The 16492-nt window shown below is 39.4% G+C and overlaps 1 protein-coding gene across 1 annotated transcript in view; it reads right to left on the bottom strand.

Annotated features, from left to right (window-relative positions):
- The window catches only part of ATP13A5 (ATPase 13A5), a 116551-nt gene extending 101128 nt beyond the window's left edge, over nt 1–15423 (bottom strand). The window contains exon 1 of the mRNA XM_010801266.4: nt 15244–15423. Coding sequence (XP_010799568.1) covers nt 15244–15306 — 63 coding nt within the window. The 5' untranslated portion in view covers nt 15307–15423. The remainder of the gene's footprint in view (nt 1–15243) is intronic.
- Nucleotides 15424–16492: the final 1069 nt, after the last annotated feature.

Below are 16492 nucleotides of genomic sequence, written 5' to 3'. Positions count from 1 at the left end.
TGATAAAATATTACTGCTCTTGAAGTGACAAGCAAAATAAGGTTACCAGCAATCACTACTAGTATACAATATAGTACTGGAAATCTTAACCATTGCATAAGATAAGAAAATGAAATAATGTTTATAATAATTAGAAAATGAAAAGTAATAATACTATATTATATACTTGAAACTTGCTAAGAGAGGAAGTCTTAAATGTTCTTACCACAAAAGAGAAGTGATAATTATGTGAGGTGATGGAGGTATTAGCTAATATTATGGTGGTAATCATTTCATAGTATTTAAGTATATCTAATCAACATGTTGCATACTTTAAACTTACACATTTTTATATGTCAATTATATCTCAATGCCTTTGGAAAAAAGAAGTAAAACTCTCTTTATGAGTAGATAATGTGATTACCTACGTAAAGAAATTCAAAAGAATGCGCAATTATCAGAGTTAGTAAGTGAAATTATCAAGGTTTTTGGATACTGTGTCAATATAGAAAAACCAATTGTATTTAAATATACTAGTAACAAACAACTTGAGAGTAAAGTTAAATATCATTTGTAGTACTATCCAGGGTAAAAAATCAATTATCTTGTAATAGTTCTATCAAAATTGTGCAGGACCTCTGAATTGAAAACTACATATTATTACTGAGAGCAAAGACACAAATAGAGAAGTTCATTAAGTTTGAGGACTAACCATTAGCAATCCCATTTAACTAAATGATGATTGAATTCATGGAACTGTACAATGAAAATCAGTGTATTTTTTTACATCATTGTATGTACATATGTCGATAAGAAATAAAGCAAAAGTGGAGTTTGTTATTAGATGTCCAAGCAGGTGAAAGTTACTTTACTTACTTTAGTGTGATTGAATTGAGAAAGAGAGAATGACAGCAAAATTTGGGAAGTGAATGATAAAAGACAAGGACCATAGAAAGGATTTCTATGGAAAGTAGGAAGTTTGGTGGCCTGGGAAGACAGTAACTGTCTTGAGCTGTGGATGACTGGAAAGTGCGAAGATACATAGGAGGAGAGTTAAAAATCACATCTCTAATAACCAAGAGAAATTTCTGTGAAAGACATTGCTTATGGCTGGAAACAGCTCAGTGTTAAAATATCAACAGCTTTTTCCCTGATCTGTTCAAAAAAAAAATCAGTAGAAAAATAGATAATAGACAGAAATAAAAGACCTTGCAAATGTCAGAGTAACTTTCAGACCTGTGTAGCTCCTTGAGCAAAGATGAGCAGAAGGAATACTTTTGCTTCCTTGATAAACTGGCCTCATAAATCTTAATGAAATTCCTTTCTCTCCTTTCTCAGTTTTCCTGGAGGTTATGTGACTAGATATGGAACTTGAGGTCTCAGCTCAAAGAATCGCTACTTTACTTGACTTGGCACTCTTTCGATCTAGTCTCAATTGGTTTGTCAATGTTTGTGTGATTCGAGTTTATCATATTTTCATTTTAACCAATTAATCTCAACTATAATTTGATTGTTCTAAATGATTATTCTTCGATACAGTAAGATTCACTCAGAGTTCTCCTAAATATTGATTCAGTCCTAGTAAAATCCACTAAGAAATGCAGGATAGACGACAGAGCCAGGAATATTATGTGAGCCATAATCGGAAGACAAGTAGAATGTAGAGGTTTTGTAAATGTAAAGGTTCTGCGAACAGGAGTGAGAAGATCAAAATCTCAAGCTCCTTTCAGTGAAGTGAGCTTTGCCACCTATTAGCTATGTGACCTCAGGACTTAACCTCTCTAAGTCTCAATTTCCATCTCTGTACTTAGGGGATATTAATAACACACACCTGGACAAATAGTTGTGAAGGTTAAACAAGAAGTGTAAGGTGCTGAGGACAAAGGAAGTGCTCAGTCAATGTTAGCAGTGGTTTGATAATAGGTTCCTAGTGGCTCAGATAGTAAGGAATCTGCCTGCAATGCATAAGACCTGGGTTTGATCCCTGAGTCAGGAAGATCCCCTGCAGAAGGAAATGGCAACCCATTCCAGTATGCTTGCCTGGAGAATTCCATGGACAGAGCAGCCTGGTGGCCTACAGTTCATGAGGTTGCAAAGAGTCAGACACGACTGAGCAATTAACACTCTGACTTTTCAGTCAAAGGAGGAAAAGAGGTGACTCAGTTTTGAGTTGCAATATACTGAGTCAAGGTTGGCAATGGAAACAGGTTGTATTCCATTTGCTGAGGACCCCAGACCTGCCACTTATTACTGGAGTTGAATAGCACAGAGGTTGCGCCCATCTTTGAATAAACTTGAATTGTAGTTCCTTGAAGCAATAATGTTCCCTCACTTCTTTGTTCCCCAACAGAATTCTGTATTCCAAATGCTAGCAGAGGTGGCACAGCCTTAAATGTCTTTTCCTAGACCCAGAGTACAGAGTAGGCAGCCTCTGTACTGACTAGGAGTAACTGAAATATGCAGATGCCTTTTGACGGAGGTTGTTCTCTAAGGTCACAATTTAGAGCCTTATCCAAGTCTGTCAGCAGAGCCTCTGTTCTTTACAGCCTACTCTGTTACCTTCTAGAAGCCCTCACTCTATTTCTTGCTCCGTCACTTGCCAGTTAATATGATCTGGGTAAATGATTTAATTCTCTGAACTTTAGATTCCTTGTGTGAAAAATGTGGCTGGTTGTAAAACGATGGAAGTTGTCTGACATCACAGTTAAAAGCTGGGGATAGGGCATGAGAAAACCAAGTTCAAATCATGCCTCTACCACTTAAGCACTTAACCCTTGGGAAATCCACATGACTTCGGATGATTCAATTTCCTCCTTCATAAATAAAAACAGAAACATTAACTATTTTTCTGGGTTATTGTGAGAAACTAATGAGATAATGCATGCAACACAGTACAGTTCCTGAAACATTTTGAACATTCAGTATATGTTGAAAGTAAACATTAGCTTGGTTAATTTACCATCCAACAAAATTTCAGTGGATTATACGTAGCCAGTCTTGTTGAACTGGTTGTGAAATGTTTTGACCATAGGCAATATTCAGAGCTAAATGCTATTTGCCAAAACCATAAGTTGTGCTTCTAAAAGTGGCTTAAGTGGAATTTTTGCTTTTTCCACAGAGTACAAATTGTCAAAACTGAAATCAAATGCGGGCTAAAGAGAAAACTGCTCACCTTTGTGATATGTGAAACTAGGAGAAAGGCTTTAAGATAAACACCAAATTGATTCAAAGACTCACTAGATGTAGTAACTATATGCCCAAGTATCCCAATGCACACACACACACCATTACAGTCCCCCTTCACTAGTAGGGGAAGTAAACAGTGTACCAGATAATTCTCTCTCTGATGCTTACATAATATGACCTTTTATATGTTTACTTCACTGAGCTCAATTTTCTCAGCTGTTAAACTGATATCTGAGTAACTAGCTCGTAGGGGTTTTGTGAGAACATACGTGAAGCACTAGCACATAGAGGACATTAATTATTTCTTGCTTTCTTTATAGGTAGTTTATCAGACATATGCTACCATCAGAGACAGAACCAAGATTGGTCACACTATTTAGGAAAGGAGAATTACAGGGCCCAGCTTCATCTAAACATAATTCTTCCCCAAATTCCCTTTTGGTGGGGTCTTCTTTGTCTTATAGAACTATGCCCAAGGGTTTCCTTCCTACTTGTTCTGGAATTTTCATTGCATCTGGAGCACTAGAATTTATGAACCCCTGGTCTTGTGAACAGGTCTTTTTTCAGTTTTTGTAAACTGTCTTACTATGTTCACCATTCGTGTATTTATCCATCTGAAATATTTGTCACATACCCACCATGCAAAAGCACAATAGTGATTCAAGTTTTTTGGAATGGGTATTTTGGGTTACAGTGCATAACATTCTCATTTATTCAAGCCAGATTATTACAGCTCAAAGTTACAAATTTATTTACTCAAACAAGATATGCCATAAATGACTCTCATTACCTCAATTACCTTTCATGGATGGCAATGCCAATTTCCTGTTGTGACAAGTTGGGTTTTTCCGTAAGTAAGAATTTTTCAGTAACGTTAGAGTAAGTCAGCCTTTTCTCTGTAGGCCTCAAACTTTTAGTCCTTTGAATCATAGCCAAAGAGATAATGTCTCTGTGTCCTTTTATGAAGCTAGAATTCATCATGTTTTATCTTCTTTTTTTAAAACAACAATCACAGCTCCAGGTTTCTATTCATTATTCACAGTCTACCCTTTGTTGTCTTTATCTGGACATGCCAAATTGTGTTCTTTTATGTGTTAAATGGGAGGATATTCTTAAAACTGCTCTCTTATCTCTAACTCTGCCATGTTTCAAAGTTCTTTTCTTTAATGTTAGGATAATATTGTCTGTAGGTAATGAATCATGTTAGTGTGGCCATTGTTCCTCATCCTGGTATTACTGGTTTGGTGTGATCACATGTAGTAATTTGTGTTAGTTATCACTAGCCACCAAGCATTGTTAATTATAGCTTTCTATGTTTTGTCCTGCATTCATGCCATGGAGTACCCTTTGGGTAAGGATAAAATGTCATGAGTACTTTCACTTTTGTCCACATTTGGCAATAAGAACTAACCTTTCTAGGCATTTATTTAAGTGTCATTTAATCTTCACAACAATCCTATGAAATAGATATTATTATGTATTAAAATAGGTATTATTATTAATAATAATATTTGTAAGTTATTATTTATAGATCAGAGAAACTGAGTTTTATGGGGAAGGGATAAATTAGGAGTTTGGGATTTACATACATATACTACTATATATGGGAGAAGGCAATGGCAACCCACTCCAGTACTCTTGCCTGAAAAATCCCATGGATGGAGGAGCCTGGTAGGCTGCAGTCCATGGGGTCACTAGGAGTCGGACATGACTGAGCAACTTCACCTTCACTTTCATGCACTGGAGAAGGAAATGGCAACCCACTCCAGTGTTCTTGCCTGGAGAATCCCAGGGACGGGGGAGCCTGGTGGGCTGCCGTCTATGGTGTCACACAGAGTCGGACACGACTGAAGCGACTTAGCAGCAGCACTACTATATATAAATAGATAACCTACAAGGGCCTACTATATTAGTTCAGTTCAGTCGCTCACCAGTGTCTGACCCTTTGTGACCCCATGGACTGCAGCATGCCAGGCCACCATGTCCATCATCAAATCCCAAAGTTTACTCAAACTCATGTCCACTGAGTTGGTGATGCCATCCAGCCATCTCATCCTCTGTCATCCCCTTCTCCTCCCGCCTTCAATCTTTCCCAGCATCAGAGTCTTTTCAAATGAGTCAGTTCTTTGCATCAGGTGGCCAAAGTATTGGAGTTTCAGCTTCAACATCAGTCCTTCTAATGAATATTCAGGACTGATTTCCTTTAGGATGGACTGGTTGGATCTCCTTGCAGTCCAAGGGACTCTCAAGTGTCTTCTCCATAGTTCAAAAGCACTGATTCTTCAGCACTTAGCCTTCTTTATAGTCCAACTCTCATATCCATACATGACTACTGGAAAAACCATAGTCTTAACTAGACTGACCTTTGTTGATAAAGTAATGTCTCTGCTTTTCAATATGCTATCTAGATTGGTCATAACTTTCCTTCCAAGGAGTAAGCGTCTTTTAATTTCATGGCTGCAATCACCATCTGCAGTGATTTTGGAGCCCTCCAAAATTAAGTCTGTCACTGTTTCCACTGTTTCCCCATCTATTTGCCATGAAGTGATGGGACTAGATGTCATGATCTTAGTTTTCTGAAAGTTGAGTTTAAGCTGACATTCTCACTCTCCTCTTTCACTTTCATCAAGAGGCTCTTTCAGGTCAGTTCAGTTCAATTCAGTTGCTCAGTTGTGTCCGACTCTTTGCGACCCCATGAATCGCAGCACGCCAGGCCTCCCTGTCCATCACCATCTCCCGGAGTTCACTCAAACTCACGTCCATTGAATCAGTGATGCCATCCAGCCATCTCATCCTCTGTCATCCCCTTCTTCTCCTGCTCCCAAGCCCTCCCAGCATCAGAGTCTTTTCCAATGAGTCAACTCTTGGCATGAGGTGGCCAAAGTACTGGAGTTTCAGCTTTAGCATCATTCCTTCCAAAGAACCCCCAGGGGTGATCTCCTCTAGAATGAACTGGTTGGATCTCCTTGCAGTCCAAGGGACTCTCAAGAGTCTTCTCCAACACCACAGTTCAAAAGCATCAATTCTTCGGCACTCAGCCTTCTTCACAGTCCAACTCTCGTATCCATACATGACTACTGGAAAAACAGCCTTGACCAGACAGACCTTTGTTGGCAAAGTAATGTCTCTGCTTTTCAATATGCTATCTAGGTCTTCCTAATTTTCTGCCAGAAGTGTGGTGTCATTTGCATATCTAGGGTTATTAATATTTCTCCCGACAATCTTGATTCCAGCTTGTGCTTCATTCAGACCAGTGTTTCTCATGATGTACTCTGCATATAAATTAAATAAGCAGGGGGACAATATACAGCCTTGACCTACTCCTTTCTCTATTTGGAGTCAATCTGTTGTTCCATGTCCAGTTCTAATTGTTGCTTCCTGACCTGCATACAGGTTTCTCAAGAGGCAGGCCAGGTGTTCTGGTATTCCCATCTCTTTAAGAATTTTCCACAGTTTGTGGTGATCCACAGTGTCAAAGGCTTTGGCATAGTCAATAAAGCAGCAGTAGACATTTTTCTGGAACTCTCTTGCTTTTTCAGTGATCCAAAAGATATTGGCAAATTGATCTCTGGTTCCTCTGCCTTTTCTAAATCCACTTTGAACATCTGGAAGTTCACATTTCATGTACTGTTGAAGCCTGGTTTGGAGAATTTTGAGCATTACTTAGATAGTGTGTGAGATGAGTGCAATTACACAGTAGTTTGAACATTCTTTGGCATTACCTTTCTTTGGGATTGGAGTGAAAACTGACCTTTTCCAGTCCTGTGGCCACTGCTGAGTTTTCCAAATTTGCTGACATATTGAGTACAGCACTTCCACAGCATCATCTTTTAGAATCTGAAATAGCTCAACTGGATTTCCATCACCCCCACTAGCTTTGTTTGTAGTGATGCTTCCTAAGGCCCACTTGACTTCTCATTCCAGGATGTCTGGCTCTAGGTGAGTGATCACACCATCATGATTATCTGGGTCATGAATATCTTTTTTGTATAGTTTTCTGTATATTCTTACCACCTCTTCTTAATATCTTCTTCTTCTGTTAGATCATTCAGGTATAACCTAAATCAAATCCCTTACGATTATACAGTGGAAGTAAGAAATAGGTTAAGGGATTAGATCTGATAGAGTATCTGAAGAATGATGGATGGAGGTTCATGACATGGTACAAGAGGCAGGGATCAAGACAATCCCCAAGAAAAAGAACTGCAAAAAGGCAAAATAGTTGTCTGAGGAGGCCTTACAAATAGATGTGAAAAGAAGAGAAGTGAAAGGCAAAGGAGAAAAGGAAAAATATATCCATTTGAATGCAGAGTTCCAAAGAATAGCAAAGATAGATAAGAAAGCCTTCCTCACTGATCAATGCAAAGAATTAGAGGAAAACAATAGAATGGGAAAGACTAGAGATCTCTTCAAGAAAATTAGAGATACCAAGGGAACATTTCATGCAAAGATGGGTACAATAAAGGACCAAAATGGTATGGACCTAACAGAAGCAAAAGATATTAAGAAGAGGTGGCAAGAATACTTTAGAGCAAATGGCAAATATACTCAATATTTTGTAATAATTACAAGGGGAAAGAACTGAAAAAGGATATATGTATATATGTGTTTATATATACATGTGTGTGTATACATATATATATATATATATATATATATATACTGAATTACTTTGCTGTACACCTGAAACTAACACAATATTGTAATCAACTATACTTCAATAAATAAATAAATAATCAAAAATTAAATTCTTTGCCAATTCTCCCCAACAAAATAAAATAAAATGAAATGTAGACCTGTTGACAAACTAGAAAAATAAAAAAGAAACTGTTGGGGCCAGAGTGAGGTACTCCGCCCATGGCAAAGGTCATGAGGAAGGAGGCTCGACGTACGCAAAGGCGGGATCGAGCCTCAGGAGTCCCCCTGGAAATCCTCGAGCATCTACCCCCATTAACCAGAGCCTGCCTACTTTACTACTTTGTGCTCTCACCTACACCTCTGACTTTACGGGGGGCTGTCCCCCACCACCTCTTTCGGAGAAGGAGTTAACGTAGAGCTCCAGTTAATAATAATTCCTGGGCATGATAAGAGTGTTTTAACCTACAAACTCCTCTGAAGGTTCTCTAGCCTGCCTGACAGGCTTGTCCGGCCACATGTGATTGCTCACAGCCTCCCAACCATGAGAGGCACGAGATGCTTTAAACCTTCTAAAAACAGGTTCCTTAGAAAAGTTAGAAAACTATTAGTATAAGTATAATGGGCTGATTAGAAATTGTATTGGTGAAGGGTTTTTCATTTATTGAGCCAATGTTTGTTGCTAAGTCTCCATATCCCCTGCCCTTACACATATTAATGAATATATAGAAGAAATAACTATTAACCTTTGATATTAATCGTGTTAGACCTTAGGCTAAGTAAATTCTTTCCTTAACTAAAACCCACTACACCCTCACCCTATAGGAATGTAACTTTATTTGGGTGGTGTCTGTTTTAAGAATAATCACCCTTGGAGAAAAAAGTGTTCTGACCACTGTCACAAGGAGAGGGTCGTAAATTGTCAGCAGGCCCCCCTGGCCAGAAGATGATGTAACACCCCTAAGACCTCTGTATACATTTGTGTGAAGCACCTGACTTTAATAAAAGTCAGGACTGCTGTCCCCGCATGACTTTTGTATAACATCTCAGTGTATAAAAACAGACTCTGGAAAATAAAGAACTGGGATCAGTTTCTCGAAATACTGGTCTCCCCATGTCTCTCTCTCTTTCACTCTGGCTGAGTCTCCATCTGGAGCGTGGAACCCACCATGCTTACTAATTATGCCTGGGCTTCTAAGATCCGACCAGGGAGGCCTCAGTGTCTCCTCTCCTTCGGGAGAACGGAAGGATGCCTGCAGCCTACATAAGTGGTGCAAACTTCTTGTCTTGAAGTTTTATTGGTCTCCCGCGTAAACCAAGCCACTCAGCCTCTTTTCTCCACTGAATTTTCCTACTGAGCTATCCTTATTCTATTACTCTTTATATCTTTAATTAATATCTAATTGAAGCTATTGTATCCTGACCCTCGCCGACGCCGTCCCCGCTTCGAATACCCTGGATCAGCCAGGGTTGGACCCTGGCAAGAAACACATGGTCTGCCCAGAAGTAAAAGTATAACTAAGGATTTTTGTTTAATGAGACTTATGGTGAGAGAGTACTAAATATACATCAAAAGGAAATGAAATGCATAGGCTGATTACCAGGGGCAATTTTAAGAACCAAAATTGGCCCCATGTCAAAGGCATGGGGCAACATGGCACATTCTGTTTAAAGTTATTTGTGGAGTAAGAGCATCACTAAACAGGAGGAGTATGTCAGTAATTATTTGGTTCAAATTTCTCTCTTGGGAAAAAAATAGCTGTACACCATCTTTCACAGATGAACATCCATTGTCTGCTTAAGACAGACTACTCACTACCTGGCAGGGTTGCACCTTCACTTGTTGGACAGCTGTGATGGCATGTTCATTTTTCTATCACTGAATAACCAATGGCTTAACACAACACAAATTTACTGTCTCACAGTGTCCATGAGTTAGGTCTGGCTAGCTGGGTCCTCTGCTCAGAGTCTCATAGACTAAAGTAAGGTATTGTCTGGACTCTGCACCTTCTGGAGATCAAAGATTTCATTCAAGATCACATAGTTGTTGGTAGGATTCACTTACTTGTAACTTTAGAACAAAGGTCCCCATTCTCTGACCGGTTGTCAGCCAAAAGCTACTCTCAGTTCTCAGTTCTAACAGATTACTCAGAGCTTCTTACTACTCTGAACCTTCCATCTTCAAAAGTGCAAAGTAAAGCCTCCTTTGCTCATATCTCTCTTATGCTTTAAATCTGACTTCAGGAAATGCCCAGATTGTTTTCTGGGCTCACCTGATTAGGTCAGGCTTATCCAGATACTTTCTCTCTCTTTTTTAATTAAAATATAGTTGATTTACAAGATTGTATTAGTTTCAGTTGTACAAAAAAGTGATTCATTTATTTTTTTTATTCCATTATAGGTTATTGTAGGATACCGAATATAATTTCCTGTGTTATATAGTAAACCCTTGTTGCTTATCTGTTTTATATATAGTTTATACCTGTTAATCCTGCACTCCTAATTTGCCCATTCCTCCCTCCTTCTCCCCTTTGGAAAACATTGTTTTGTTTTCTAGGTCTATTTCAGTTTTTACATAAATTCATTCTTATTATTTTTTAGATTCTACACATAAGTGATATTATATAATATTTGTCTTTGTCCGACATTTCATTTAGTATAATATTCTCTATGTGCATCCATGTTGATGCAAATGACAATGTTTCATTCTTTTTTATGGCTGAGTAGTATTTCATTATATACATATACACTTTGTCTTCTTAAACCAGTTGTCTATTGATGGGCATTTGGGTTGTTTCCATATCTTGGTGACTGTAACTAGTGCTGCTGTGAACATTGGGGTACATGTATTTTTTTTAAACTACAGTCTTTATCTTTTCTAGATCTATGTCTAGGAATGGGATTGCTGGGTCATGTGGTGACTATTTCTCTCTCTTTTTTTTTTTTTTTGTCTCTAGCTGTGTATCCTTATTTTTAATTTTTTGAGGACCCTGCATACTGTTTTCCACAATGGCAACACCAATTTATATCCACCAACTGTTTAGGAGGGTTTCCTTTTCTCTACACCTTCTCCAGCATTTATTATTTGTAAATCCCTTTTTGCCATATGTCCCCTGCATTACAAGGCAGATTCTTAACCAGTGAACCACCAGGGAAGTCCCCAGAGAACTTTTAAAATCTTGATTCTGTCATCTATATTGTTCTTTCTCCCTCATAATGGGGTGCCAGTTGAAGATCAGATAAGCTTGTCAATCTATAATATAAATGGTGACTAAATAAGAAAGAGACAGTAAGGCTCACTTTTGAATTTTCAGAGTTAGTCCTTTGAGTTTTATTTTGTTTGTCCTTTAATGGAATATTAGGAATATGTGATAGTGTTTAAAATAATTCAGATGTTCAAAATTTCTGATGTTTCTTACCAACTCTTTACATATTATTTTTGAAATGATAGACTTCAAACAATTATCATTCCCCAAGTTTAAACAGAGGAAGAGAAAATATCCTTAGCATCACATTCACCTATTACATTATTTCTGTAATTTTTAAAGCCATGTGACAACCCCTGACTCCTTGCATGTAAATTTACCCTTTATATTTTCATAGCACTTTCCATGTTTCCTACATGATCCTTGCAAACCTTGTGAGTCAGAAGGGGTAATTGATGTCATTCTCAGACAACTAACAAGGTCCCATAAGTTGTCCATAGCCATCCAGTCAGCTGTGGACGCTTGACTAAGATCTGCTGCTTAAGTCCATGGCTCTTCCACTGTATTTCAGAAAAAAGTTACCACAGAGGGAAGTTCTCTCCTATCAAACCTGTGTCCTCCGCGCCAAGCAGCCGTTTTGCCTTCTGGGCTGCTCCCGTTTGTGATTCTGACACTAAAGTGGTGGGCATGTGTGCAGAGGGGAGCACTGAGAGAATGGTTGGGCTTGACGACCAGTGTGACTCATGCAGCACTTCTGTCTCATGGGCAGAATCTGTCTCGTCTCCACCAAGTAAATGCAGCAAGTGAGGCCCGAGAGGACCCCGAAACAGAGGCCGCTATGCACCCCCTGTGCCTCCTGATGCACCTGGCTGAAGAGAAATATGACTTTTCCTTCCAGGAGAATAATCATAATGCTAAAATGATACCAGTCATTCATTGAAAACAGCCTTTCTTACAGAGGTTCCATGGAACAGTAGTTATGAGGGAATCTTCCCTGCCAAGAAAGGATTCCGTGTATACACATGTGTGAAATAGAACATACTCTAATGCCCTTTGGGTAGATTCACAGTGAGATACAGTATACTGAAGGCTCTGAGAGGCCCTGAAGTTAATGGCCAGCCTGTTTCACCAAGTACTTCTCAAACTTAATTGCTAGGGAGAAAAGGGAGAGTTTTTATATAATAAATACTATTAACAATATTGTACAACAGAAGATATTTTTGGAAAGGCTGTCTTACCTCATTTTATCCTCACCACAATTCCAAATGGTTGGTATTACTAGCCTCATTTAACAAATAACTCAGCGAGGTTAAAATAACTTACCCAGCAGGACCAGAATCTAAGCCCATGTCTGCCTGAGAACAAATCCCTATCCATTAGGCATGAACTGTACAGACTGCAGACTCAGTGAGGTTCTGTGGCTGTGAAGGATGCTGTGGGCTGAGTGAAACAGCAGGGTCCTGAGAAGATCACAAGAAGAGACAAGAAAAGCTGACTGCAAATGGAGAGGCTGATGAAACACTTGGGCAGAAGAAAGGAGACGCTTTTGGGGAAAAAGTGAAGGAACAAGAGACCACTGGAGCCAGGTGGTGGTGTGGGGGTAGGGAGTGGGAGGCAGGAGATTGGGAAGGACAGTCAAGGCCTGTACAGTGACGGTACCTATCACATGAGCTATTGTGAGGGTAACATGAAAGATTGTTTGTCAAACACCCAGCACAAAGAAAACCAAAAAACAAAAAAAAACACCCAGTACAGCACCCACACAGGAAGTATGTGGAGGAGCAGGGGCTGGAGAACAGGAGATAGTAAGGCAAGGTTCAACTGTGATACTCCGGCCACACCTCGTATCTGAGATGAGTTCAGGAAAATGACCCAAGACTGCACGTGGATCACCTCACAGGCCCTCTCCACCCACGGAAGTAGTTTCCACCTCATACCCTCTCACATAATCACAGCGCTTGTTCACTGGAAATGATGACTGCAAGAAGTCAAGTCTGGGCCACAGGAAACCTTTGGGAAAGGAAGAGCAAGTGCTGAGAGGTTGCAAAGGCTGGGATTAGACCAGGCCCTGGTTGAATTGGCCTACTAATTATCTAAGAAAGAAAAAGTCCCAGAGTTTATCATAAGGCTATTTTACATGAGTATACAGATTTCTGGCTTCTCTTTCAAACTCAAAAGACCTGACAGCGCTGGGCCTGCGACGTCTAGAATGGCAATTGCCTGGAGGCAGGTGGCAGCGTCCCGTCAGCTGTGGGCCTAGGTCACCCCTCTAGCTTGCCTACTAGCCAGGTTTCCTGACTCACCTGGATTTGCATCTGTGCTCTCTGCCTAAGTTCTTGAGTAAGATTTATGAAGGAGAGATCGACAGCCGCTCCTTCTCCCCCTCCCCAAGATGCCCTGACAATGAGGTAAACCTAGTGGGAGTTCCTAACAGAGGTTTTTTTTGGTGGATTTCTCTAGAATTGTTTGATCACCAATTTCTTCACCAAAGAAATTGGTGACTCCTGCTATTTAATCCTTTGATACCCATGCCCCCTGTGTGGTTAATAGAAATAAAACACTAGACTCTAAACTTTAAAAATACAGCACTGAGTTAGAGAACAATGAGGAGAAAACAGAGATTTTTTTTTTTGCACGCTCATCGACATGCTGAAAAAAAGCAAGCAGACCCGCTACAGAGTTGTTCAGTAGTGAACACAAGTGAGTAAGTTTTAGTTCTTTGCATCCCTTCAGTCTGAGGATTTTAGAGCACTATACCACTGTAAAGATCTGTGGGGCAGAAAAATGCAAGCCACTGATGTGAGCCACTTTTGTAATTTCAATTTCCCAGCCCCCACATTGAAGAAGTTAAAACAAAAAAAAAGCAGGTGAAATTAATTTTCATAACATTTTATTTAACCCAACCTATCCAAAACATTGTTACTTCAATGTGTAACCAATATAAAAATTGTTCATGAGATATTTTACACTTTGTTTTTAGTGAGCTTTCAAAAGCCTATGTGTGTTTTATTAACACACTAAAGCACTTTTCAGTTGGAATTAGCTACTTCTCTAAAGTGGTTTCCCTGGTGGCTCAGTGGTAAAGAATTCGCTTGCCAATGCAGGAGACAAGGGTTCAATCCTTGGGTCAAGAAATGGCAACTCATTCCAGTATTCTTGCCTGAGAAATCTCTCGGACAGAGGAGCCTGGCAGGCTGAAGTCCATGGGATTGCAAAAGAGTTGGACATGATTAAGAGACTAACCAGCAACAACTTCTCTAAAACCACATGTGGCCAGTGCAGGTATAAATGACATCATTTATTTTCCATAGGTTCACAAACACAGTAAGTGGGGAGAGTGCGGATATGAATTTCCCACAGATTTCATAGGGAACCGGAAGAACCAAGCAGAAAATTGATACCCTTTGGATATATGAACCCAATCCTCTGGGTTCCTTTCTGCCCTTCAGTGCACCCTGTCTATTCCATCCCCTCTTTTTCTTAATCTCCATTTCTCATTGCCTCGCTAGAGTGTAAACAGCACAGGGTGTGGAGTGGGGAGGAGTGGACTGGCTTCCTAGGCTAACCTTGGGCAAGTTGCTTACCTCCCAAGTCTCACGTTTCTTGTTTATGAAATAGGATTAATTCCTTCCATGAGTTCTGAGGATCAAATAAAATCATAAATGTAAAGTCTTCAGTACTAAAGAGATATTGTAGGCGTTCTCAAGCTTTTCATAATTACTTTTCAAGATTTATATGTGTTTGGTGGAAGGGGCAGTGGGGAAAAAGAATCAAAGAAGTGAGAACTGTTTTTTGTTTGTTTTTGTTTGTTTGATTTTTTTAATATGGCTACACTCTAGTCCTTCTTTAGGACTTGGTGCTTAAAATCTCTCAATTGGCTCTTATAAGGTATGATTTCAGCCCAGAGCACTAAAAATAAATGAAAAATTTTAAAAAGAGTTTCATTTTTTTGCCTGCATTTGTCTAATTATACAGAGTGCCAGATGATAAGTAGGAACGCCTCCATGAGTACCCTGTGAGGAGGGAACTTCACGGGTCCAATCAAAGCACATCAGGATGGCAAGAGCTAAAAGACAAGTGGTCATCATCTAGAAGACACAACTTTCTCTCCCCTGCTGTAAAAGTGTGCCTCGTGGATCTCCAGGAGCCTTATCAGACTTCAAGTCAGCACCACCCCAAGTAGCCTACAGGCTCAGACACTTTTGAGAAACTATAATAAAAAGAAGGACAGACTCACCATTTCGTTCTCCTCTCCTGGGTTGAGCAAAGCCTGATGGTCCTTTTCTCTCTCCTTCTCCATCTGAACAGGACCGCCAAACTAATTCCCTGGGGAAATGTCAAACCCACCAGGGCTTCAGCGAATCCAGAACAATCACCAATTGTCATTGCTGTTCTCAGCTGCTTTTAAAATCTCTTAGCACACGCCTTACCTATTAGACTAACAAAGGAGAGGAAATACTTTCCTCAGCCACGGGATTGGTCTGTTAATCTATCCTTTTTTTTTTTTTTAAATTCTTAGTATTTACTTGCTGAACTAAATATAAGTGCCTCCAGACTTAAACTGTTGAACTAGGAAGATAAACCGTTACATGTGCTGTCCGTAAATATCTCAGCCAATGAATGTGAATGGTCACTTTGCCAAAAACCTGAGACAGAAGGATTAACCAGTGACAGGTGACTGAAAACCTTATGGACTTTAGGAAAGTAATGAGCGTATTGTGACCATGAAAATTGAAGAAACGGGTTTTGGTTCCTGACAGGGAATGTAGGGATCATTTGGGAATCGGGAAAATCTGAATTCTAATACCTGCTCTGCTGTTGACTCTGGACAAATTACTTAAAATCTGAAGTATTATATAACATGTCAACAGGAAGGCCAGAGTTGACATGGAGATTTAAGATAATGTTGATGGAAGTCCAGTTATACATGCGTCACACTCCGTAAGAGACCATCATAGTCACACTAACCAAGAAGAAACGAGCTTTCTAAAAGTAAAGTGTAATAATAAAACATATTCCTTTCACTTTCACTTTTTAGTTTAAAAAGTTTTCAGATTAAAAAAAGTAGATGGATCCAGAAAGGCTAAATATTGGGAATGTCATCTAGATTTCAACAACTGTATAATCACCCCTGAATTTTATATTTTAACAAAAAATTAGGTTCATTGTGATCTATTCAGGAATTGGTTAATTTGCTCACAATAAAAATTTTTATCATCTTATTGCCTTTTTGTTCCATCTAGTCCTGGTGCAATAATATCAGGATGCAATAACTGAACAAAATGCTTGCAGCTTTGGCCATGGAAGAAAATTTTCTAGGAATGAATACTACTGGAGGATGATACTTGTTGATTGCCTTGAGGGGGCACCATTACCCACGTTGAAGTTCAGGAGAGGTCAATATGTTTCCTGCCTCAGGAAAAAAGTGGCTGATGAGAATAAACAGACAAATATAGCATTTCATGCCAGAGGGGCTACTGAAAGAA

The sequence above is a fragment of the Bos taurus genome, chromosome 1 (genome assembly GCF_002263795.3).
Source record: "Bos taurus isolate L1 Dominette 01449 registration number 42190680 breed Hereford chromosome 1, ARS-UCD2.0, whole genome shotgun sequence".
Lineage (NCBI taxonomy): Eukaryota > Metazoa > Chordata > Mammalia > Artiodactyla > Bovidae > Bos > Bos taurus.
Note: the sequence above shows the minus strand (reverse complement) of the source record. Positions and strands in the feature narration are given on the sequence as shown.